Consider the following 26,703-nt stretch of genomic DNA (forward strand, 5'->3'; position numbering starts at 1 on the left):
AGTGATTAAAAATTAATTTAAAATATGTAATTCAACAATGGTGTTGATATTTTTATGTGACGCAGGTCAATGAAAGCGGATAATTGGATATAATGATGGAATAAGAATTTTGAATTTTAGATTTAAATTTTTGATAAATTATTATATATTACTAATAAGTTTTTAATGTAAATATAAAATTTATGTCAAAGTTATTAAGTAACTTTTATTTAAATTCATAATTAAATTACTAGTATATATATAGAGAGAGATGTGTGAAATGAAATCATAGGTTTTGAGGGTATTTTAGTCATTGTATAATTTTATACCAAAGAAAAATAATTTTTGGATTGTTATCCCACCAATTGAGTGAATAACTTATCCTGGGACCAATTATTAGTCCCAAAATAAGTTATTCCAAATATTTACAACCAAACAAATGGTTCAAATTTTTATTTTAAAATTATTATTTTATCTCAAAATTATTAACTTTAATACCGTAAATCAAATGGATTCTAACAGCCCAGGCATTCAATGCACATAGAGATTTTCAAATTACATAAACTCGGTATATGTACCGAAAATCAAAAGGAAATGCATAATATATGAGGCAGCTAGCTGGCATTAGGCAATAGAAATGAGTAATTAGGCTGCCGTTAGCCAATACTTATTGACTACTGAAAAAGGCTGCTGCATGCAGAAGAAAACAACTAGTGTTAGTCGTAGTAGTAGCAACTAGCAAATGACGTAAACAAATATAGGCGTGGTTATCAAGTTTCTGTGTAAAGGTAAAGTTATGGACTTAACAAGATCAACACAGGGAAAGGCTGTTCAGCGCCGCTGCTTGCTGTAATAATATTCACTTGCTGATCTGTTGGTAGAGTAATATTAATATCACGAGGACCAATAAATTTGATCATGATGATTGACATACATGCCACTTCAAACAATATTGCATGGCTCTGGCTACAAGTGGTTAGTTTGCCTGAATTCAAGATCTATGGATATTGGAGTAATGAAAAACCCCACTTCTTATCCCGTGTATACGCTAGCAGTCCCCCCCCCCCCCCCCCCCCCCCCCCCCCCCCCCAACCCAACCCAAAATGCTGGCTTTCTTTGCCCGTTTTAATTTTTAGGTCTTAATTTATGTAATAGTGCGTTTAACTAGATGTAAAGCTTAAAAAAAAAAAAATTGTTAAATGTGTGTCTAAAACACATCTTAAATATTTATATGCGATTATACATCATTTTGTTAAAAGGTAAAAGATAAATTTTAATGTTAAATTATTTTTAATTATAAAAAAAGGGTTAAAACGTACACGCATCCGTTGTATATACCAAACTAATGTACATGCATATGGCGTGTTTGAATTTAGAGTTCATATTACTTAAATTATGATTAATTAATATATATTTTACTTAATTTAATTACTTATCAATAATAAAAAAATTATTAATTTGATGTATACATCAAGTGCACATAAATTTTTACCTATAAAAAAGTATGCTTTTTCGGAGCAAATAACATAGCGAAGTATGTCAAATTGAGACAGATAAGTTTTTTTCATGAAAGTCTATTTGGTTAACTGATTAAAAGTAGATGATAAATATCAAGCATTCAAAATTAACTGTATGTCTTAAGATTGATTTTAGAATAGACATATAATGACTTTTGATTGATTTTTACAAACAAGCACTCTAAAATTTTCTAAATTGCAGAAACTTAGCCAAACACCCTCTTAGTTCGTTGAAAAAACAATGTAACCTTTTTTATTTTTGAATAATTAAAGTAACTTTGAACTCCTTTTTTCTACTATTAATAATAACATTTTTTTATTGCTACATTAATCTCACGATATATTTCAGATTTAAATTTTAAATGTTATCTTTTTCTAAAATGTCCAATCAAATTATGCCAGACAAATTGAATAATTAGAGGATGGATTTGAGATTGAATCTAAAAATCAAAATAATTATTTATTCCTGGTCAAGATTGTACATCTAACCAACATAATATCTATCATAGGGTTGCGTCCATGGCCCCTTGATCGCATGACTCGCATCCCATTGTACTATGGCCATACCAAGATCATCTGTCATCAGGTAGCATTCACAATACCTGAATCTATAGACATGGGTACGATTCCTTCAAGTACCGCACGCAAAGACCAACTTGTCCAATTTAAGTCCTCTTTCATATAAATATGGAGTAATTTTACCTTCTGTGCTTGCATTTTGATTCTAGCTTATTTATGCCATATATAATGAGATTTAGTAGCCACACTACTAAAAACTTGGCTATTAACTACCAAGGTTAGCGAGGGACAAATTATATGTTGGTATAGTGAGGGACTTTGCAGCGTTGTCCCTCATACAAATTAAATATTTTAATTTTAATTTTTTTATAAGGTAAAGAGGGACATCCCTCACTAAATTATGATGCTAATAAAAAACTAATATTAATTTTTTAATAGCAAGGGATTTCCCTCGCTAAATAATAACAAATAAATTCATATTTCAAAGAAAATTTAAATATAATTTTTAATTTTATTTTCTTAAAAGGCTGAGAGGGACATCCCTCACAAAAATATGATGATAATAAAAAGCTAATATTAATTTTTTTATGGCGAGGGATTTCCCTCGCTAAATAATAACAAATAAATTCATATTTCAAAGAAAATTTAAATGTAATTTTAAATTTTTTAATTTTCATTTTCTTAAAAGGCTAAGAGGGATGTCCCTCACTAAAATACGATGATAATTAAAAACTAATATTAAATTTTTTATGACGAGGGATTTCCCTCGCTAAATAATAACAAATAAATTCATATTTCAATCAAAATTTAAATGTAATTTTTAATTTTGATTTTCTTAAAAGGCTGAGAGGAACGTCCCTCACTAAAATATGATGATAATAAGAAGTTAATATTAAATTTTTTATACGAAGGATTTCCCTAGTTAAATAATAACAAATAAATTCGTATTTCAAAGAAAATTTAAATATAATTTTTAATTTAATTTATCTGGTAGCAGTGCATTAATAAAAAAAAATATAAGTTATCCAAGGAATCCTCAATACGATACACAAAATTATTTTGTAATTTTTTTCTTTGTAGTGAGTGAAGTTTCTAACTAAATTAAATATTTAAAATTGAGTATTTAATGAATAACCATATTATAGATTTGCAAAAAAAATAATATCAATGATATCAATTGTTTGATCTCTCAATAATTGCTTTAAATTTATTTTCTTTTCATCATACTAAATTACATTATTTTTCTACACATAGCGGAATATATAGAATGAGTAGCTTAGATAGTGATAATTCAAATTACTAGAAATATTTTAGCGGTATTCTTAATAAAAGTTGATGAATTATATTAGCTTATAATTAATTTGATAGCTACACTAAGTAGATATACACAACAAAATATTATTGATTGATTAATCTATATATCAATAATTACAGCAAAATAAAAGAGTATCTTTAATATTTTTATTAAAATGATATTTGATTGATTAACTTATATGAAAGTTAAACTAAGTAAAGTTTATTAGTGATTTTTTAGAATTATTATTTTCTGCTAAGTTATACATTGCAATTATACTAACCGTAAGTATATTAGCGATATCATTAAGAAATATTAGCGAATGATATATTAATATATATTTTGACAAGTATATTAAGTATAAGTATATTAATAATTAATAATATTTATAAAAATTATTATTGATTTATTAACATATCTATCTATTTATCTATCCTATTACAAAAACATGAATATAAATGTTGGTTGACTAAAATATCTTTTATATATTGAAGGACTTTTATACCCTTAAATATTTAAGTTAAAATAAGATAAAATTGTCAAAGAACACTTCAAAATAATATTATCGTAATTCACTTTGGCAGGGAAGTATTCTAATCCAAAACTTTCCTCAAAAACTTATATTCTCACAAAAAAATAAGTATAAGATCAAAGGATTAAAATAAAACACTATTCAAAAGATAAAAAAGATTAAAAAATATCCTTCATAATATATATTATCCTAATATACTTTGGGTGGAGTATCATAATCCACAAATGTTTTCAAGAAATTATTTTTTCAGCGGTAAAATAAATTTACAAATTCGCTTTTTCAACAACTCTAACTCAACAATGTAATTTTCTTTCATTTTTTTATATGAATTTATTTAATTTTTAATTTGCAACTCACATATAAAGGTGTTCACGAGCTTTATATCTTAACTCTCCGTTATTATTTATTTAGCAAAATTTTTAGTAGCAGTGACCAATTTACAATCGATAATAAAAATAATGAAGTACCGACTTATGCTGACTCCTTTTCTTTTTACTTTTCACAATCCGTATTACAAAAGTCAATTTGATAAATAACTATAAAAAATACTATAAACTTTAATGTAATTATTTTCATATTAATATGGATGAAAAAAAACTCTTAAAAATCGGTCAAAAGTCAATTAGTTTTTAATAATATTCTTAATAAATATTTTATTAATTAATGTTATCATTGATTAACACATATTTTAATACTAGAAATCGAGGGCCCATGTTATGTTATTTTTTAGTCTTAATTTATGTGATATAAATAAAATTTAGATAATTAATCATATTTTTAATATGCTTTAAATATTCTAAATTGTTAACTGTCGTGATTCATAATACCTTTTATGTAACTTTTAAATAATACATGTTACTATACTTGTTCATACTTTTATGATATCGCTAACCAATTATATTCCTAAAAATAATTTAAGTTTTTAATTATTAAGATTTATAATACTTTTTTTCTATTCCAATTTAAGTTGCATTGCTATAATTTCTGGAGTCAACTAAATATTTTATATCTTTATAATTTTTTAATTTGTTAATTATTATGATTTATAGTAATTTTTTATGTACCTTTTTGAAATATATAACAAATTTTTTTCTTTGATACTCTAAGTTGTTAACTATTGTAATTTATAATACTTTTTAAGTGATTTTCAAATAATACATGTTACTCTCCTTGTCCAAACTTTTGTGGCATTGATATTCAATTATATTTTTAAGTATTCTGATTTAAGTGGCACTGATATAATTCTGAGAGTCAACCAAATATTTTATATCTTTTAATTTTTTTAAGATTTTAATTATTGTTAATTATACATCTCTTTTATGTTATTTTCTCGTTATAACATAAGAGTCCAATATTAAAATTCCTATACATTTTAGGATTTTTCAATGTTAAATTGTATTTTATTCTTACCATATATTTTTAGCATTCCTTAATTATTAATTTTCCTAATATTTTTCATTATATATTTTTAAGATTCCTTAAACAATTGTTAATATTATAATAATAATTGAATGAAAAAAGTGAAAAGACAACTCTGTCTATTGCTGAGTCTTTTGTGTTTCACACTCAAAGATATACATATATATAGATATTAAGTAAAAGTGAACTAATGATATTCTTATGTAATGTTGCTGATGGTCATTTTATAACTTGATAATTATACTAAGTAGTTACGCACTATAAAATAATGTTTATTGATTGATTTATATGTCAATATTTACAAATTTTCAGTAAAATAGAAGTATATTTTTATTAAAATAATATTAATTTATTAACTTATACTATCGTTAAACTAAGTAAAGTGTATTAGTGATTTTTTTTTTTGAAATATTATTGATTGACTAATTTATATATTGAAAAATATACAAACTGTAAGCATATTAGTGATATCATTTAGAAATATTAGCAAATGATATATTAACATATATTTTGAGAAATATACTATGCAGAAGTGTATTAATCATATTTATAAGAAGTATTATTGATTTATCAACATATACATGATAACATTATTGACGGTTAGTTTATTCGTCAATATTACATTAAGTAGCAATGTATATGTGATACTCTTAGTAAAAAGTTGCTATTACTAATTGGTTAGCTTACATATTAACAGTTTAACTAAGTAAAGTATACTGGTGTCGTTTTTAAGAATACTATTAACAATTAACTAATAAATTAATAATTACATTAAATAGAAGTGTATTAGTGATATCACTAAGTAATGAAAATGATTGATTTACTTATATTTTGATAATTATACAATTAGAATTGTACTATTAATATTTGTAAGAAATATTATTGATTGATTAGCATACATAAGATGATAGCAATATATAAAGTGTAATTTTTATGTTCTCATTTATTTATGATATTTCGCATTGCAAGAGTTAATTTGACAAATTTTTAGAGCTGAATTTATTTATATTAATTTAATTTATAATTTAAAATTTAGAAGTTAAAAAATTATAAAAAAAAATACTATAAGATTTAATATATGTAATTGTTTAGTATTACTATGATGAAAAATATACCTTAAATATTAATCAAAAATCAATTCAATTTTTAGTGGAATTTTTAATAATTATTTCATTAAATAATGTTGATCATTGATTCCCATGTATTTTTAAAATGTTATTCACTAGAGTATAGCAGGAGTTATTTCATTTATAGTAGTAAAAATAAAATTGTAAGGACTTGGCTAAATCCTTTAGGGGTCGTTTGGTAGAGTGTATAAAAATAATATTGGATAGAGTGTATTAATAATGCTAGTATTAGATGTACTTGCATTAGTTATGCTGACATTATTCTTATACAGTATTTGGTTTGATTTGATTTATTAGAAATACTATATTTTGTATAATTTTTATTAAAAAAATATTTATTTACAAATATACCCTTTACACTTCTATGCAACAACACGAATTTCAGCTACTTGAGGAGAACCAACAACTTTGTACTGATGCAGCCATGTCTGCTATTTGTTGGATTGTTCAAAATTTGAACTTCAAGTCGTCTAACTCCAGAGACGCGAGAAAAGAGAATCACCTATTAATATATAATAATGAGTCCATAATAGTCCAAGTTTAATTTGATTAGAGAACTGTTAATTTTGCAATATTTTTGCCTCTTTAGTTCCTCCAGTCAATTTTCAATGAAAAATTTTCATTTATGATCAATGCAAAATGTGGCAAAGCACAACGAACAGAGACAAAGTAATGAAGAAGGACTTGAAAAATTAGTAAGTATTTGAGGGGTAATTTTTTCATTACACAAGATAATGCATGTATTGAAGTCATTTGTATTGTAATACATGGTAAAATGATGGTATTAGGAATACATAGTGTAACACACAATAGAGTGTAAAAGTAATGTAAACATTAGTTATACCTAGGCTAAAAATATGTACCAAACGAGGTACTAGTAATACATAAAAATAATGCTTGCATTATATTTTCTAATACACTCTACTAAACGACCCCTAAAAGTAGAAAATGTGTCTTATTTTCTCCAATTGCTTCCCTCCATTATTTCCCCCCATTTACTTTTCACAATTTGAATTTGGTTTAAATTCTAATTTCTTAAAAGAAAGAGATAATACATCGAAACATCCCTAAACTTGTAGCCAAAATTTACTTTAGCCCCTAAACTTGTATGACAATTATTTACCTCCCTTAACAACTTTGAACTGAATTTATTTCACCCCTTAGAAGCTGAAGTGAGATCGCATGTTGCTGGGCGCGTCAAAGTCTTGTCTTTGCCTTTTATATTTTTTTTAAACGAAAATATTCTTTTAAATTTTCTTAATGGGTATAAATCCCAAATCACCCAACCCAATTTCATCCTCAAAAACCCTAATTTACTTGTCTTCTTCCTCAATTTCTCAAAATCTACTTCCTCTCCGAAATTTAAGCATAATTTTGAGATTGGTTTCTCTTCCATTTCAAATGTAAGTGCTCTTGAAGAACCATAATCTATTTTTCTAGCACTTAATGAGGTCGATTAATTTGACTAAACTTTGTGTGGAAGAAAATGATAATACTTTGTACAAAGAAGTTCGTTGTAATCATGGATTTTTGTTGCATATGAAGACATCTTGGACTTCGAGGAATCCCGGCAGAAGATTTTGGGCATGTCCTTATTATGAGGTAGATATCAATTTTTTTGCTTTTACTATTCCGATAGACTTGATTAAAGACTAATTCATTCTTTATTTTTCACCATTGAAGGGTTCAAGATCTTGCGACTTTTGGTGTTGGAGGGATAGAGAAGATATTGATCCGAGGTCCAAATATGTGATTCCAAAACTAATAGAGAAATTAGGCGAGCTTGAGAATTTAGTTGGGTCTTCTCAATACATTGACAATCATGCATCGATTAATGAAGTTGAAAAAGTTGAGTTGAATAAATTTGTTGAGGAAACTTCTCATAAAGTAGACAAGCCTAAAGAATCCAAAGATGATAATTGCATTGATATGAAATTGGAGAAGTTGGAAGAAGAGGTTGAGAAGATCAAAGAAAGAGAGTAGAAGTGGAGAAGAATTGCTAAATTTGTTGTGTTTTGTTGTTCTCCACTACTAATAGCTAAAAGCTACTGGCTTGGGATGATACATATAAAGAAAGGTTCAATGAGGTTACCTTAAGGTGGTTGTTCTTGTTAGAAGATATCTAGCTTATTTTGTGATTGGTGTTGCTTTTTTAAGCTTATTTTGTAATCTACTTTGGCTGGTGACTGTCTCTTGAGCACTTGGTTGTTGTATTTTGTAGTGCATCTTCTTTTAAGCTTCTTTTGTAATGTATTCAACTGTTGGTTGTCTTGATATATATGAAGAAAAGTAGTTGAATTGATGGTGCAACTTCTTTTGTAATGAAGTTAACCACAACTACTTATAGTCACAACTAGTTAAGCAAGACTGCAAAAACTAGCATTAATCACAACTGCTTATAGTCAAATGAGAATTTTGCAGACACAGGATCATAAATGCTTGAAACAGATATTTTTCAACCTAATGCAATCACAGCTGCTCATATTTCTAACAAAAATATATAGCCAGAAATGCAGTCATATTTACATCTTGCAATTACAAATAAAATTAGTGCAGTCACAGCTGCATAATTGAAGTCACTAATCAAAATAGAAATTTTCTAAGTGGGAGTCACTATTGTTTCAGTACACAACATCAATACACAAGAATAAAAATCAGACTGCTTCTACTGAAAGGTTGATGAACTTGTTTGGCTTAGATGATTCACTTCAGCAGCATTTGACCTTGTCCTTATCCTTTTCTGTGCTCTCATTACTCTGAGATCTTGGTGTGTCATATCTTTCTTTCCTTTTTATTTCACACCGGATTTAGGTTTGTGATGTCCAAGATGTCCACTCACTATGGAGGAGTTCATAGGCATTCCAGGCTAAAAAAAATAAAGTAGAACAAATTTATTTTAAGACTTTTAAAAGATAGACTTTAAACTAGAGAAATTTAATCAAATTTAACTTACATTGAGAATTTTATAACCACTTTCTGTTTGAAGCACCCCTATTCCAACCATCCTAAGTCTTTTAAAAGGTGTCCCTTTACCTCTTACAACATCAGCAGCAGGTGTAGCTCCTCTTCCTCTACCAATACTACCTACAGTAACATCGGCAGCAGGTCCTCTTTCTCTACCAACACCATCTATAGTAGTAGTAGCAGCAACTCTCCTTCCTATACCAACAGCAACAACTCCCCTTCCTCTACCAGCAGTAATAACATCAACTCCCTTCCCTCTACCAGCAGCAACACTCTCCTTCCTCTACCAGCAGTAACAAAATCAACTCTTTTCCCTCTACCAATAGCAACAACTCCCCTTCCTCTACCAGCAATAACAATATCAACTCATTTCCCTCTACCAGCAGCAGCAACATCAGTTCTCCTTCTTTTACTAGCATCAGCAGTAGCAGTTTCCCTTCCTCTACCAGCATCAGCATCAGCAGCTCCCCTTCCTCTACCAGCAACAACAGCAGAAGCCTACAATATATAACAAAAATGTAAGAAAATAATAGATAAATGAACTAGTAGTAAATAACAAGTCAATTATTACCTTTGTAGACCCTTTTGGTCTTCCTTTTCCTCTTTTTGTGCCTGCTGCTGCAGAGGAACCTACTCTGAATTTTGTTGAACTTGTAGCCAAAGGACAACCCTTCTTATTATGATCCTTGGCATGACATATGCTGTAGCTCATCTCAACACCATGTTTAGACAACTCTCTAGTCTTGTTTTCACTTTGCTCCTTTCTTCTAGATTTGCCAGGTCTGCCTGGTAGTTTTTTATTATTGGAGGTAAAACAGAAATATTGGTTGATTTTGACCACATTTTCATATTAGCAACAGGATGGATGTAGTAACTATAAGTCTTGAGGTAGGTTTTCTTAGTATACCAATGTGTAACATAATGAATTGGCTCTAATCTCTTATAATGTAGTGCAGCTACGACATGACAACAAGGTATACCTTTCAACATCCAAGACCTACAAGTATAACTTCTATCTTTCAATTCACTATGAAAGTATTACCACAGCTATCCTTAACTTCAAAACCAAACTCACCATTCCACTCAAGGGTACACTTTATTGATTTTGTTGTGTTTTCTTGCAATACTTTTAGTGCTATTGGAGAAATATCAGTTAACCAAGTATCAACAAACTCTCTGAGTTGTCCTATTCTTCACATCACCTTAACCCTTATTTCTTCAAGCATTGTGATGATATTCTTGTGTCTGGGTACCAATATCCATGAATTAAAACTTTCAGCCATGTTGTTGTCAACACTGTCACAACAACTATGATACTTGAAGTACACTTTGGACCGCCTTTCTATATTATACCACAAAAGATCTTCACAAATTTTATCACCTAAAAGCTCCATATGATCCAAATTTCTTCTCAATTCTTGCTCATATATAGATTTGGCACACTTTCAAAAACAATTTCTCCTTTCAATACCCTTCCAAACTTTGGCCCAGTTAGCTAGAATATGTCTTGCACACATTCTTTGTTCTGCATTTGACAAAAATTTTGTAATTACATTGTCAAGACCCTTCAAGAAATAATAAATGTTAGAGATTATAGTTAAAAAAGAAAATATAGTTAAAAGAAAAAAATAAAGACAATTAATAACAAATGCTTTACCTTCTGCATATCAGTGATAGCGGTTACATCAAGCCCATCTCCCAGCTCAAGATTATTCTTCACAAGTCTTATAAACCATCTCCAATTGAATGTGTTTTCAACTTCAACCACTGCCCAGGCTAATGGTAGCATCTGATTATTCCCATCTTTATAAACAGCCACAAGTAGTTGACCTTTACAAACACCTTTCAAAAAGCAACCATCAAATCCAATACATCTCCTAGCACCAGCTTTGAATGCTTTCTTCAAAACATCAAAGCATATATAAAATGATATAAATTATTTTTTTCCATTTTCAAAGGTTTCTTCACTAAGCTTCACCACACATGTGCTACCTAGATTGGTCTTTAAAAGCTCATCTTTATAATCCAGAATCCTTTTAAACTCCTTTACATGGTCACCTGTGATCTGCTGCAACACAATATTTCTAGCTTTTCTTGCCACTGTCCTCCCAATATATACATCCAATTCTTTTTTCACCAAGTTTAGAAACTGAAAAACTCTAATACCAGGCTCAGATATAATCCTGTCTCTGTATCTCTCTGCCAAGTACTTTGAATTCACAAGTTTGTTTTTGGTTGTGGCATTACATATGTGGACAAGATTATACTTCTTCACCTAAAAATCTCCAGTTCCAGAATCATGGCTTCCAAACAACAACCATGGACAACCATCAATACATTTTACTCTCATCCTTTTTGATTCATTCACATACTTGTCTAATTCTACATGTTTTTGCACAGCATACATAGTAATAGCTTTTCTAAATTGCTGAACATTTTCAAAACAAAGACCAAGCTTCCAAACTATTTTTTTACAAGTAGGATCAAAGACAATTCTCTTATGATTTCTTTTTATTCTTCTTGCTTTTCTTTCTCTTCTTCCAGATTGTTCTACTTCATCATCTCCATCATTGCCATCATCACTATCTATTTCAAAGCTAACATCTACATCAGAATCAAAATATGGCTCATCTTCGGCTATTTTTTTCCTTAAAGTAGTTTTTTTGTTGGATAAAAACTCATCATATCCTAAGTCAACTCCTTTTTTAGCTAAACAAACCCCTTCAATTCTAGGCTCTTTTTTTTTTTTTTCTTCAGATCTCTTCTTTTTGGCAGTTCTTTTTTCTTTCCTCAAAACTATAACTTCACCATGAACATCACTACAATATTCATCTTCACCTTCATAAAAAAAGTTCATATCTGAATTTACAGTATCATTAGATTCACTTACCCAATCAGATGGAATTATTGGCACATCTGATGCAGTAACAAAGCTAGTTCAACCTAAGTTTTGCTCATCATGAGGAGCAGCACAACAATCACTACCCAAAATATGCTCTCCACTAGCATCAACCCCACCATCATCACTATTGAAGTTCTGTTCAACAGTAGCAGCAACGCCACTGCCACTACTCTTTTCAACAGTACTAGCAGAGGGTGCACTACTCAAGTTCTGCACAACAGTTGCAGCAACACCACTATCCAAATTTTCCTCTACACCACCTAGCTCCTTATCATTAGAACCAACAGCACCAAATACATTACACTCTTCAACATTAGTAGCAGCAACACCACTATTTAAATTTTCACTCACAAAAGGCTCTTGAGGTGTTGCAGCCTCTACAAAGCCATCTTCAAACCCTAATTTTTTACTTATCCTATAGTCTTGACTAGACTCTTTGTCAAAAGAAGTAGAAGATTCCCCACCCACATGGGAAATATATTCAATAGCAGGTACTTTAGGGACCACGTGGGATTCATCTACTAAATGTGACACATATAGCTGAACAATATCTCCATTTTTAAGTTGAGGTACAATACCCAAAATATCCCTATCACAAGTCACTTTTACTAGGTAATTACGTTTAGGAGGTCTCATATAGACAATGCACGATTCAACATTATAACCAATTTCTTTAACATACCCAACAAACTCATAGTATGAAAACCTATCAATATCGACACCAAAACAATCTGTAACAATACCTCCATGATACTTTATACGAGACTTTTGCTGTAACCTTCCTCCATGATGAAACCTCTATATAATATATGCAAAATCCATAGGTAATCTGAAAAAAAAAATTAAAAAACGTACGATCTTTACAACAAAATTAATTTTTACAGCATAGAAAAACCCTAAATCCAAATACAACAACTTAAACAATTTACGAAAAGCCCTAAAACGAACCTGTTAAAACCCTAATCGAGTTGTAGATCATATGATTTTGGGTGAAATGGAGTTGAAAATTAACCTAAATTTACGATTTTTGGCAGCTGAAGTGAGAGAAATGTCGTTGAGTGAGGAAATTAGGAGTATTTGTTAGGGTTGGGTCGGGTTTTAATGATTGGGTTGGCTTTATGAGGGTCGGGTCGGGTTTTAGTAACGGATGGGTCGGGTTTTAGTAAATGAATTCATTAAATGACGTGGACGAATAAAAAATGCGCGTGTCCAACACTACCTAGTCTTTACTTTGGATAAGATTTAGATGGGTGAAATAAATTCAGTTCAAATTTGTTAAGGGGGGTAAATAATTGCCATACAAGTTTAGGGTCTAAAGTAAGTTTTGACTACAAGTTTAGGGGTGTTTCGATGTATTATCTCTAAAAGAAACCCTACATTAAAATTAGTGTTCCATTAGCTTTCATTCATAATTAGCGTTCTAATTTCTCATATTTCTCTCCGAATCTCCCTGCTGTGAAGCTCCCGAGGTCATTTTACATTCTCTTTGGAGTGAAGTGTCATCTCGTATGCAACAAGGAGTCCTTAATGATTTTATGGTATGTATACTTCAGATAACAAAATGAATTAAACGCTCCAAAACCTCACAGTTAATAAAAAAGATATTTTCAGCATTTTTCATGTTACCATGTGCTGCTTATAATTTTTGAGGTTTATTGTGCGTGTACTGTGAAAAGTAACTTTGACACTGCCTTGTTTTCCTTTGTCGTAATGAAAGAGTTAATAAGGATTGTTAGTTGGAGATGAGATGGTAATACAAATACTTATCTACTTCTGGCTTGAAGATTACTATTGTTTTAGTTTTCTGTAAAGTCGTGATGCTTTTGAAGTTTCTTGATTTAGTGAAATTAAAAACACTGTTGACAGATTCTTCTTTCTTGCATTTAGCTAGTTGTTAAATCTTTAAATCAAATCGGAGATTATTTTCTTAGGTTCTGAGGTGAAGGGGCGTTAAAGATTACACATAGTTACTCAAACCAGATGTATAGTTTGATTCTTCATTCTTCTTATTGTGTGGAGAGTGTAAAAGTTTTAGTTTAAAGATCAATATGTATAGTTACTGTGAAGCTTACAGTTAGCTCAGTGTTACTCTCCCTATCGCATTTTACGTGGCATGCTTTTCAATCTTGGTTTGTTTCAAAGAGAATAATGCATTCTATATTTTAAAACAGTTTAATCTTTTGGAAAGAAATTGATTTCATTATCAAGTAGAGAATTTTACAGCAAAAAAAGATAATCTGAGGTTGGATAGAGTCCCAACCTTCTGCTAACAGCCTGCTAACACTAAAATTACCTACCAACAACTAACATCATGGATAATTGTTAAGCTTTTGTAGACCCCCTGCTAGTTTTGGTTTTAATTGACATATACATGCCACATCCTGCACCATTAGTCGAATAATTACATCAGGAGGCCTTTGTTTGCTTTGAAAAAACTTGAAGGTTTCTTTCTTTCCATTTAAGTATATAATAGCACTTAGGATCATCCTATACATCTCTACTTTAGTTGCTTTGTTGCTCTGATGATTTAATTTTAAACTCTTCATATTATCTTTAACGAGATCATTTATTGCCACACAAATATCTATGAATTATTTAGATGGCGAGTTTCAAAGTCATCCTTTTTCTTTTCAACTTTAGGTCCAATCAAACATCGTCACATAAAATAGAATAGAGGAGAACTTCTACATCTTAGATACTACTAAGTTACAGTTGTCTATGCCTTGTTTTACTTTGTCAGCAAGGAAAGAGTTCATAAGGCTTGTTAGTTGGAGATAAGATGGTAATAAAGATACTTATCTACTTCATGATGCTTTTGATGTTTGTTGCTAAGAAACTGTTGCAGTTTCTTGTTTTTTGCATTGAGCTAATTGTTAAGACTTTAATTAAATTGAAGATTGTTTTCATGGGTTCTGAAGATTAAAGAAACTTCTATGTTCTTGAGATAGGATGAAATGCTCCATTGCAAGTTGGCAATAGTTGTGCTTCAGGCATGGCGCATTAACTAGAGCAACAATATACCTAGTGTATTCCCATAAAGTAGGGTTAATGGAGAATATATATACATTGTTTGAGGATAAATATATAATCAGTGCATGCTTCTATTTATTATTGAATTACAGTGACATCAGACCAACTTCTACTCTTCGGTCTGACTTAATTAAAAAGTAACAGATAAATATTGTGGCATCTACCAACAGTGACAATGAACTTGTGAAAATATTCACCTTGAGAAAATGGGTTCAAGGTGACCTGTAGACTTGCATGGAGAAATATTTATTGATTTGGTGGCCTGTTATCACTTGGATTTCTGGCCTCAACATCATGAATGTTGTAAGTTAAAAGTTTCATTTGTACTATTTTCATATGTTATTAGCATAGTGAAGAATCTCAGAATTGTTACAATTTTATATTTAATACTTCAAAACAGCTTTTTTTAATTAAAAAATAAATAAATTCATGCCAGTTGAAATGAAATTTTTTTCTTGCCTCAAAGCTATATATTTTATTTGTAGAAAAGCAGTACATGAAGTCTTTTCAAGGATCGGGTTATTCAAAGTAATTTTAAGAAGGCATTTTCTCTATTGTCATACATGCTTTCTAAAGCTCGAAGTAACGAACGGCGGCCTAGATGACTTGGGTCATATTATTGAGATCAACTTATTGTATACTGGCAGTCTCCAGTGTTTCAAAAGAAGAGCACCAAGATAAAGATAGCTCGAAAGTCCAAGAAGGGTGGCTCGTTGCATATGTGTGGCTCAGTATCCATGGGAACAACTAAGAGGAAATTGGTAATTGATGAAGAGGATGAGGATGATGGAGAGGATGAAATGGAGTATTAGGTGGTGTTGTTATTTTAGTTTTGGATTCTGTTAGTGAGTGTTTGGAAGAACTTGTTTTGCTGCTATTTTGCATACTTTTTATACTTGCATATTGTTCAAGTTGGATGAATATATATGAAGTTTGGTTGCTTAATTTTAATGTTTGAATTGTTTCGGAAGCATTTTCTTATTGTTTTACTGGTTGTTATTGGTTGTACGTTGATTTTCTATTGAAATATTTAATTTTTTGGTGCAATAAAATGCTAAAAATAATACCATATTAGCGAGGGATTTAGGGAGGGATATCCCTCAAAATATCGAATTATCAAATTATTTTTTTATTTAACTTAACGAGGGATATCCCTTAATATATTTAAATTTATAATTTTTATTAATTTTCACATACCTAGGGTCGTCCCTCACTAAATAATAAGTAAATATTATATATATTTTTAATATAGCAGGTAGGGGTGTGTAATACCCGAATCGACCGATAAATCGAATCGATAAAAATGTTATTGGGTTATTGATGTTGGGTTATTGGGTTAACGGTTTCTTAATGGTTTTATAAAAAATTTTATTGGGTAAACGGTTTGGTTTCGGTTTTAGCTTACTAGGTTATCGGTTAAGAATATACTAAATTATTGTTTTATATCCCTATTTATGTTATATATATAAATCTCTCTCTATATATATATAGAGAGAGAGATATGTGTGTATATATATATATATATATATATATATTATATGCACTACTTATTCACAATTCAGTGATTTACAAAGTATTAACCTATTCAGGGCAACAAAGGCACAATATAAAACTAGGTTAATATCGTATTGAAAAGCTTGAAGCATTTATAGCTTCCAATAATTAGGATTCAATTTTTTCTGAACTAACATCCAGTAACTAAGATTTTATTTTTTTATGTTAGTTGTTACTATTTTTATTCTATAAGTATTTTCTTATTGGTTAAACCGAAAACCGAACCGTTAAGGACCAAAAATCGATAAGAAAATATCTTATTGGTTGGTTTTTGATTTTACATATTTAAAAATCGAAAACCGATAAATCGAACCAATAACACAAAATCGAACTGAACCGACCGATGCACACCCCTAATAGCAAGGGACGTCTCTCACTAAATAATAAATTAATATTATGCATATTTTTAATATAGCAAGGGACATTCCTCACAAAATTATAAATTAATATTATATATATTTTTAATATAGCAAGGGACATCCCTCGCTACATTATATCTTTTTGAAAAATTATGAGATCGAAATAGCGATGACTGGGTGTCGGAGTCCGTCACTACTTTGCGAGAGTCTCCCTCACTAATAATTAACAAGGCTCAAATTAGCAGACATCTTATAGCATGGCTGCCCTCACTAAATCTTGACTAGTGAGGGACGTCTCTCACTAAATCGCATGGCTAAAACAAGACTTTTTAGTAGTGTCAAAGTTACTTACTAATAATTTACTTCATCCGTTCCAAAATAATTGAATTGTTGGGGTATCACACATCCCTTGAGAAAATCATTTAGAATATAAATTATAAGTTATTTTTCAATATTATCTTTTAAATTGTTCTTAAATTACTCACCTAGAAAATGTAAAGTACTTAACAACCTCATTAAAGGGTAAAATTAGAAGAAATTTCCAACAAGTTTCTTGAAAAATGAATAATTCATTCATTTTGGACGTTAAAAAAATAGCTCAATAATTCATTTATTTTGAAATGGAAGAAGTATTCAATTATGTGTGTTGTGTCTGTTCCCTCTTGTTTACCACATTTGACTTTTCTGCAATCTTTGCTCACTAGTCACTCATATAAACAAACTTTGATTGAATTCTCATTTTTGCACACTTTGGTGTGGATATAGGTTTTGTGGCACAATATTGACAGTGTAGTTTACGTATGGAGGGGTGACGAAAAATAATTGAATGAAAGTCAATTGCTCTGCCACACGTCCCCCTTCGAAAATATATCAGAAAAACGCTGTGTAACGTGTCTTTTGTTTTCGAAACTACCAAATGCAGATATAGTTAGATTTAAATAATTTATTCACATTAAAACACACATATACAACTTCAAACATTCAAGTTTTTCGCGTTAACCTTTAGATACTGTATAATTTCGTCAAAGATGTACCATGTCATGTTACTGCCATCTGATTTCTGGCTTATAAGGTAAAGGCATGCGCACAGTGCAATCAGGCACTTCACTAAAGTATTTGTATCGTTTTGTATGCCATGGCAATAATGACAACTTCGATTCGGCCACAAGAAGTTTATTTATTTGGAAATTGGAGCTCACAACATAATAATGACGATATTTAACAACATTTACACTTCACAGATAACCTCTGAAACACTTAAAAGATCTTTAAAAAAAAAAAAAAAAACTTAAAAAATGTTTACAAATCATAACTCCATCTTGTTACTCTGTCACTTTACATCGAAAACCATACTATTCTACTTCTTTCACGGTACTTAGTTCGTAAATAAATAAATAAAAGTTACTGTGTAATGATATCATCAACAAAGGGAACAAGACATCTGTTCCCGCTATCTAATTTAGTTTCAAAATATTGACACACATAGCTTAAGATTATTTTATTCAAATACTCCATCTGTTCTGCTCGTCACAAGAGGCCCTTGGCAGGTCTTCATTTGCATTTCTTGATGATAACACTGAACAGTCTGTTAAAAAGCAAAATTAATATTAGTCCAGTATTACATTAGTAAAAAGGAAGATTAACTAAAAAAATAAGTGTGGTACTGAAAATTTGATGGACAGCAAAGTAGCTACATATATTCATGATCGGTCAATGGAACACCCTTAAAATAGTTGATGTACCTTTTCGGGCTGAACTGTATGATCTCTTGCAATGAAGAATAGCACTTTGGATCCCGTCATTTTGCTCCTGCAGCAGTGAATTGTCTCGGCGATTTATCAGAGAAGGTGAAGCTCCGGTGGAGAAGGACGCGGTCGAGCGGCTCTTCGCAAGGCGTTTACGGACAGCACCAAGTACCGCAACTCTGTTCCCCTGTTTCTCTTCTGATGAGTTTCTCGGTGAGCTCAATGATTGCACTGATGGAGAAGATGATGTTTGACTTGCTCTTGAAAGTTGTTCTGTTACTTTGCTTTTCTCGGTGAATCTTTTCGAAGCTCTGGAGTACAAAGGCTTCATTAATTTCAAATACTTGGCCGCCATATCCGCTCTGGCAAATTGCTTTGACGAGTCCTCATCAACTGTCTGAAGTTTAGTTCCTTGTAAGCTGAAGGAAATGCAGCTGATTGGAACCTCTTCCACTTTGCTCTCATTTGCTTTAGGCAAGGACATTTTGGAGTGAACCTTGGGAATGTCCACTTTCTCCGGTTTTGATGACTTCCTGAACCCCAAAAAACAGACGCGAAACTTGGGAGCAGTAGAATTAAGGACTGAATTCGGAGAATGAGGCTTTGAGTTGGAGTCATTTGGTAAAGGTTTTGGTTTAACAAAGACGTCTGTAGGAGACTCGGGTTTGGGAATGTTGTTTTCTTTGTGGTATCCATTCTCTGTGAATACCAAATCGAAAAACGAGTCTTCTTCGTTATCGATTTCTTCTTCATCAGGTGCCGGATTCTTTACATAATCAACAACATCCGAAACCGCAAACTTTTTGACGGAATCAATTTCAGAATCAATATCCCTAACAGCGGCAGTATTACGCCAGAATTTGAGAAAGTTAAATGATTCCATGGGTTTCAAGAGAAAGACAAAGTGAGGAAATGAGGAAGATGTGAAACAAGAATTGGACAAAAGAGAGGTAAAACGTGAGGCAATAAATAAGGGCAGCTTTAGGGGCCTGGAGCTTGGCGAAAGCAAAGGAGAAGTTGATGTAAGCTACCCTATTTTTTGAGAGGAGCAGTGCAAGGAATTTGTACTAGTTTTCGTCGTTTTTTATATGAGGAAGGAAGATTGATAAATACGAGTCATATTCATCATGTGAGAGAGCCTGATAGTTTTCAGTTAATTAGAAAAGCAGATACGTACGCACAACTTATACAGACTACAGACTAGAGACTAAATTTTACTGTGTAAAAAGACTCAGAATTTTTACAGTAGTACTTTTGATTTTACAGCCTTTTACTGGTCCAAGAGGACCATGACTCTCCAACGTTCCCTATTCCAAGATTCAAAGTCTCAGTCTACCTAGCTAGAGATTAACTTACATTTATTTTGCAGAACAAAATTAAGTAGCCGAATGACCATGAAAATTATTTTTTTTTGGAGTTGAAGTTGGAGTTGGAGTTGAAGATGAAGATGAAGTTGGAGTTGTATTTGTCCATATCTTTTTGAAATTTTTTTTTAGACTTTTGAAAAATCTTTTTTAAATATGATTTTATGCCCTCCTTTTAAAAATTATCAAAATCACCCAACTATTAATTTATCTACTAACATACAACTAAATATTGAGAAAATAAATTATATGTCTTCAATTGATAAAATAATTAACAAAAAACTAATTATTATGATTGTTGTTCTTCTAAAATTTGAATAAAAACATCGTAAACATGAGCTAAATAAGTTTATCTAACCATAATCGATTAAATAGAGAAAAATATATTTTGCTAAATATGATTAATAGATATAAATATATTTTATATATTCTTAAATTTGTTGATAAAAATTCTTCATTATTTTCACTTGAATTAATTATTTTATTGAATTTGATCTTTTTAAAAAATTACGGAATTTAGTTAATAAGAGAGGTTTGTGTAAAAATTTAAAGATTGAGATTATATATAATAATAATGAAAGTTGAAATTGCAAGTGGAAAAAAGGGAAAACAACAAAAAGTTGTTTTCTATTTTCAGAATTTTATTCCGGAATTGTTTTTCAAAGTTTCATGGTCAAACACCATAATTTTTAACTCCGAAAATTTTTTTCAAAAAAAGGAAAAAATATCCATGGCCAAACGGGCTCTAAGTTTATTATGACTAATTATGAGCCCTGAATTATACTTTTTCCGTTTATTTTAATTGATCCTCTTATTAAAAAAACTTGTTTTTAATTCAATTGTCTAATTTATAAAATCAAGAAAAAATTATCATGCTCTTTCAATGCCGTTTTTATCAACATTAAGTGTATAAGATATTCAAATTTATATTTTTAAAGCATAATAATAAAAATAATTTAGTAAAAATTAGATCGCTAATAAATATATTTTTAAGAGATGTATCAAGCCAACAAAGACCAACTGAAATAAAGCGGAGGGAGTAGATTACTGACAAGTGTAATAATCTGTTTGTCCTTAGGTTGTTGTTGTTGTTCCTCCTTGTTAGTTTATTCTAGTGGAGGGTCCAAGGAAAACAACCTCTCTATTATCATTAGGTAGTGTATACAATATATTTCTTAGACTCTATTTGTGAAATTATATTGAATTTATCATTATTATTGTATTTGGTGTGAATTTATACAATTTTCTTCAAAATACTCGTAGCATTAAAATATATTTGGCCTTACATGTAAATTCCTAACACTTGCAATTATAAATGCTAAATTTTGTTTGCGCACAAAATAATTTCCCCCTTGAATTAAATTTCACACGCCTATCACCACATCCACGAATTACTTTCAAAATTTACCATGTCACCCCACATATCGAGCATTTATGGCCATCAAAGCCTAAAACTAGCTTCTTCAACTTTAGCTGGTGATTGCTAGTTGGTGTGTAAAGTGTAATCACCAAAGCTAAAGTAAACCGTTAAGCGCTCTCCTCACATGTCGAATACCCTCACCGGTGCTGTAGAGTAAGACCTGTAGTAGGCTTGGGAATTAAGGGGTCTTATTATTCAGGGAACTTTGATTCCAAAATAGTGGAGTAATTGATAGAATTGATATTTCATAGTTTTGTTTCTGCATACATATATCTAAGCCATATTTAGCATGATGTAACTTTAGTCCTGCTTCACCATTTCGACATTTTAATACTCATCTTGTCGAATCACCAACTCTCATATCAATTCTTGGCCTAAATCGTTTCGAAGCTAATTTCAACACGATGTAGTTCTCACGTTTGAGCAAGACTATACAGTTTTTCTAAAGATCTCACAAAATTAAGAATATTTCTACACTTTATGTGTAACTTTTCATTCTTTTTAATTATTAATGTAGACATTGTTCATATACATGATGTAAAATTAGGTCTTGGGCTTAACTCACACTTTTAAAGCTAGCTCAAGAGGGGTTTGTTCAAGTCTTATAAAGAGACCACTCATTTCGTTAATCATCAATGTGAGACTTTTTCTCATTCTTTAACGCCCCACCTCACGCCCGCACTAGACATCTGATGCACGAATAATTTTTAATTTGGGGAACCGACATTGCGTGAGATGGGTCTTGCTCTAATACTATGTAAAAAATAGATTTTGGATTAACTCACACCTAAACAACTAGCTCAAAGAGAGAAAAATTGCTGAAGCCTTATAAAGAAACTACACATCTCATCAACCACCAATCTAAACTTGCTGTCATTAACCAACACTCCACATAGGTTTTTATGTGTTATCCAAATGCAAAATAATTTCAGGTTTGTGAAGTGAAAAATAAGAGTACAGCAAGAGACAAACCAAAAAAGAATGGAAAGAGGTAGGATTAGCAATTCAAGTAAAAAGGACAGAGGACTAGAGAAACTTCCAAATGAAAAGACTCGTAAAAAGGGGAAAACGTAAGTAATGTCATTGTTATTCTGAAATAGATTCTCAATTTTTCTTTTCTTTTCTTTTATTTCAGTAGTACAATTTTACAAATATCATAAAACTCTGACATTCTCTCTTTGAATTGTGCAAATTTGGACCAAATTGTGGGCACGCTCGTTTGAGTCTTGTAGCTTTTAACCTTTTTTTTCTTCTTCTTCTTCTTTCTTTTCTTTTGAAGTGAGTTTAGTTCTTTGTATTAAAGTTTGACTTGCTACTTTCAACATACACACCTGCTGAAAAGAAAAACTTGAATACGTAAAATGTAATTGTAAAGTGTTGAAAGAACGTGAAAATAGGGAAAGTGGGAAAAAAGAAATAAAGTGTGAGCTACAAATAAAGAAGGAAGAGAGTTTGCAAATGTTTTCTCTTTTTTGACCAAACGTGATGACTACTTTCTTTTTTCATAGCTAATCAAATTTGATTTTTTTTTCTTTTTCAAATTGGGGTAGCGTGATATATTATACTTGACAGATTTCACTGCCATAAGATGTAAGTACTATATTAAATTTGTCTAAATACGGGATATAAGGATTAAGGAAGCCGGGATAAATAGAGTGGTGGGAAAAAAAGGCTTGGAGGGATTATTTGTCTTCCTAATCTTTGACACAAGAAAGCAGCGTAAAAAAATCTTTTTTTCTTGCATTGAAACGGAAGAGTACTGCCACTATGTCAACATTATCCACAGGATTATAAAAGAAAAAAATCCGATGCATTAAAGTTCACGTTATGCATCCCATCATAAGGGTACCTTGCATTTCTATCAAAGGCTATTTCGAAGGTTTGAACCTGTGATTTCCTGATTATATGGCAACAACTTTACCGGTTAATCTAAGGCTCCCTTCAATCCACAAGATTAAGATTGAATTCTTTTTAGGCTATAATCATGTATAGACTAATTATATAGTGAAACATGTGTCTAGTTAAAACAGAAGAATGATATAGTGAATAAGTGGCTCCCCACCATAGGAGCAACTTAACTCCGTAAATTAAGTTACATGTCTTGCAGGGCAGTTTACGCTTCAGTTATTAAAATATTATAATTAGCTACATATAACCTATATGATATTTAACTGAAGGGGGTCCAATGCAGCATTTTGCTTGGACATTCATTCGAAATCATGAGTACATAAACAACTAATATATATATATATACATATATATATATATATATATATATATATATATATATATATATATATATCATTTGTATCGTAAAAAAAGTTCCATTAGCAGTTTATCCAAATAATATTTATAGTTAAGATTTCTCTGTGAAACTTGGATCCATGGTCAAACCAATTGGAATAAACATTATGATGTGTTTTGTTGTGATTGTGTTTATAATCCTTGGTGCACATCTTCTTATCTCATTAGTGTGTCATGATCAATTGGCTAGCTTCATTCGGATCTACAAATGAACCAAGCTGTTCCAGTAATTGAATTTATGTTGTACCCCAAACGTGATGAAATCTTGTCCTATGCTCTTTTTCTTATTTAAGACTAGTCAAGCTTAAGTTGTAAGTTTCTATGACCCACATAATTAATTTATTTATTGGTTTAATAATAATTGAATAAGTTAAATCCTTAATTTATATGGAAAGTTACCTAGTAGAATAATTACTGACTCCTAGTAGGATTGTATCCACAATTACTGACTCCTATAAGGATAATGATTGTATCTACCAATCACGTTGGTGGAACGTGAAAACATAACTGATTATTCCCATTATAAAAGGGGTCCTCTCTTTGCCAAAAAAAGAATAAGCTCCATCACAATTATTCTGAAAGTAAGGTAAAGAGAAAGAAACAATTCAGTGCTTCTTCTATTACGCTTTTGCTTCCACTAAAACCATGGAGAATTCAGGTAAGTAATTCTTTATTGAATTACTGTTATTATATGTATATGAAAATCATTAAGTTCAACGTTCCTGAATAATACAAAGGATTATGGATAGGATTGTTTATGTATAAGATTGTTTAAGTTTATATAATCCGTTTTATGCTTACATGTAGTATCGGAACCTGGTTTTCAGAACAAGTGATTTTCCATTAAAATTAATGTTTCTCCAGATCTTGTGAATTTTAATTATGTTTGTTAGAAATTTCACAATTATTGAATAACGAAATTTAAAATATTGATATTATTATAATTGATTCTATTTAAAATAATATGAGTTTAATCTTTGTTATTTTAAATATTAAAGAAACAACTCTTTTTTGTTAGAACGTTGTAGTATGCAATAATAAAATTTATTGTTTCTTAATATAACTTGGAATCATATATGTAAGATTCGTTAATCACCAAAGTGGTCAAATCTTTATGAAATTAATTCCAAAATAAAGGTTAAAGTTTAAATTAATTACCCATTAATCTTGATGCTTATAATTGATCTAATAATTATGGATAAATTAAATTTTTGGTCATAAGACATTTGCGGATCACTCAAAGGTTGATTGTTTGTTCGTATGACCAATAAATATTAAAGAGATAATTTTGATGTATCGTTAGTTTTATTTATTTATCCAAAGATGATAAATATTATTAATTGATGCATTAAATATTATCGTTTTGTGTTAAATATATTTTAAGCATCATTATATTTAAAGTTGTATTTTGATGTTTCGCCCAAAGAAGAACATCAATATACATTTAAGTAAATTATTTCTGAATTTGATAATGTGTTTAATCTGATAACTCAAAGCATTAACAAATGAGCATATTCTATTTTCAGCACTTGCCTTTCATTCGCAATCTGCCTCTGTTACGACTTTTAATGGACTTAACTTTTCAGATTGGTGCGAACAGATCAAATTCTATCTTGGAGTTTTAGATCTTGATGTTGCACTTTACTCTGAAAAGCCAACTGCTATTACTGAAGCTAGCAGTGATGAAGAAAAGTCCAATTATAAGCACTGGGATCGGTCTAACAAATTAGGCCTAATGTTCATGCGAATGAATAGTACAGGCAACATTAAGACTACTCTTCCCAAAACTGAAAGTGTGAAAGAACTTCTGAAACTTGTGGAAGAGTCTTTCCAAACTGCCGATAAGTCTCTTGCTGGGACACTAATGGGTACTTTGACCACCATGAAGTTTGATGGTTCACGTACTATGCATGAGCATGTCATTGAAATGACAAACATAGCAGCAAGACTTACGTCATTGGGAATGGAAGTGAAACAGAATTTCCTTGTGCAGTTCATTATCAACTCATTACCGTCTAAGTATGATCCTTTCCAAATGAACTACAACACCGTAAAACACAAATGGAACGTGCATTAATTGAATGGTATGTTGGTTCAAGAGAAAATGAGGCTAAAGAATTAAGGAACTCACTCTATTAATTATGTAAATATCAAGGAGCTGAAAAGAAAGGAAAGAAGCATGGTAAGGGACAACAGAAACAACTTAATGTTAATCAGTCCTCATCTCAAGTACATAAGAAAGGGAACAAAAAAGGAAAGTGTCATTTCTGTGGAAAATTTGGACACTTTCAGAAAGATTGCCTGAAACGTAAGGCATGGTTTGAGAAGAAAGGTAAGCCTTATGCTTTTACATGTCTTGAATCAAATTTAACTAAAATTCCTTATAATACTTGGTGGATTGACTCTGGTTGTACTGTTCATGCTTCTAATACTATGTAGGGATTCTTTACAATCCAAATCATAAACAAGAATGAAAGATTTGTTTACATAGGGAATAGAGTGAAGGCTCCAGTTGAAGGTGTCGGGACTTATCGTCTTATTTTCGATACTGGACGTCACTTAGATTTATAGTAGAAACTGTTTATGTTCCTTCTCTTTCAAGAAATTTAGTTTCTTTGTCTAAGTTGGATAAGACTGGATATTCTTTTAATTTTGGTAATGGATGTTTTAGTTT

General features: G+C 30.6%; 1 protein-coding gene across 1 annotated transcript; it reads right to left on the reverse strand.

The window, feature by feature from the left end:
- Positions 1-18,353: 18,353 nt before the first annotated feature.
- LOC107863188 (probable membrane-associated kinase regulator 2) lies at positions 18,354-20,095 on the reverse strand. The gene is made up of 2 exons (XM_016709004.2): positions 18,939-20,095; positions 18,354-18,781 (listed from the first exon to the last, which is right to left on the reverse strand). The coding sequence occupies exons 1-2, from the start codon at positions 19,822-19,824 to the stop codon at positions 18,699-18,701; spliced, it is 969 nt and encodes a 322-aa protein (XP_016564490.1). The 5' UTR covers positions 19,825-20,095; the 3' UTR covers positions 18,354-18,698.
- Positions 20,096-26,703: the final 6,608 nt, after the last annotated feature.

This window comes from Capsicum annuum, chromosome 3 (assembly GCF_002878395.1).
Source record: "Capsicum annuum cultivar UCD-10X-F1 chromosome 3, UCD10Xv1.1, whole genome shotgun sequence".
Classification (NCBI taxonomy): Eukaryota; Viridiplantae; Streptophyta; class Magnoliopsida; order Solanales; family Solanaceae; genus Capsicum; species Capsicum annuum.

What these genes read in the sequence shown, in the direction of transcription:
- LOC107863188 (XM_016709004.2), bottom strand. Translation starts at nt 19,824, where the DNA reads ATGGAATCATTTAACTTTCTCAAATTCTGGCGTAATACTGCCGCTGTT. An exon ending in ATACAGTTCAGCCCGAAAAG is followed by an intron (nt 18,782 to 18,938) that starts GTACATCAACTA and finishes GCTTTTTAACAG; the next exon opens with ACTGTTCAGTGTTATCATCA.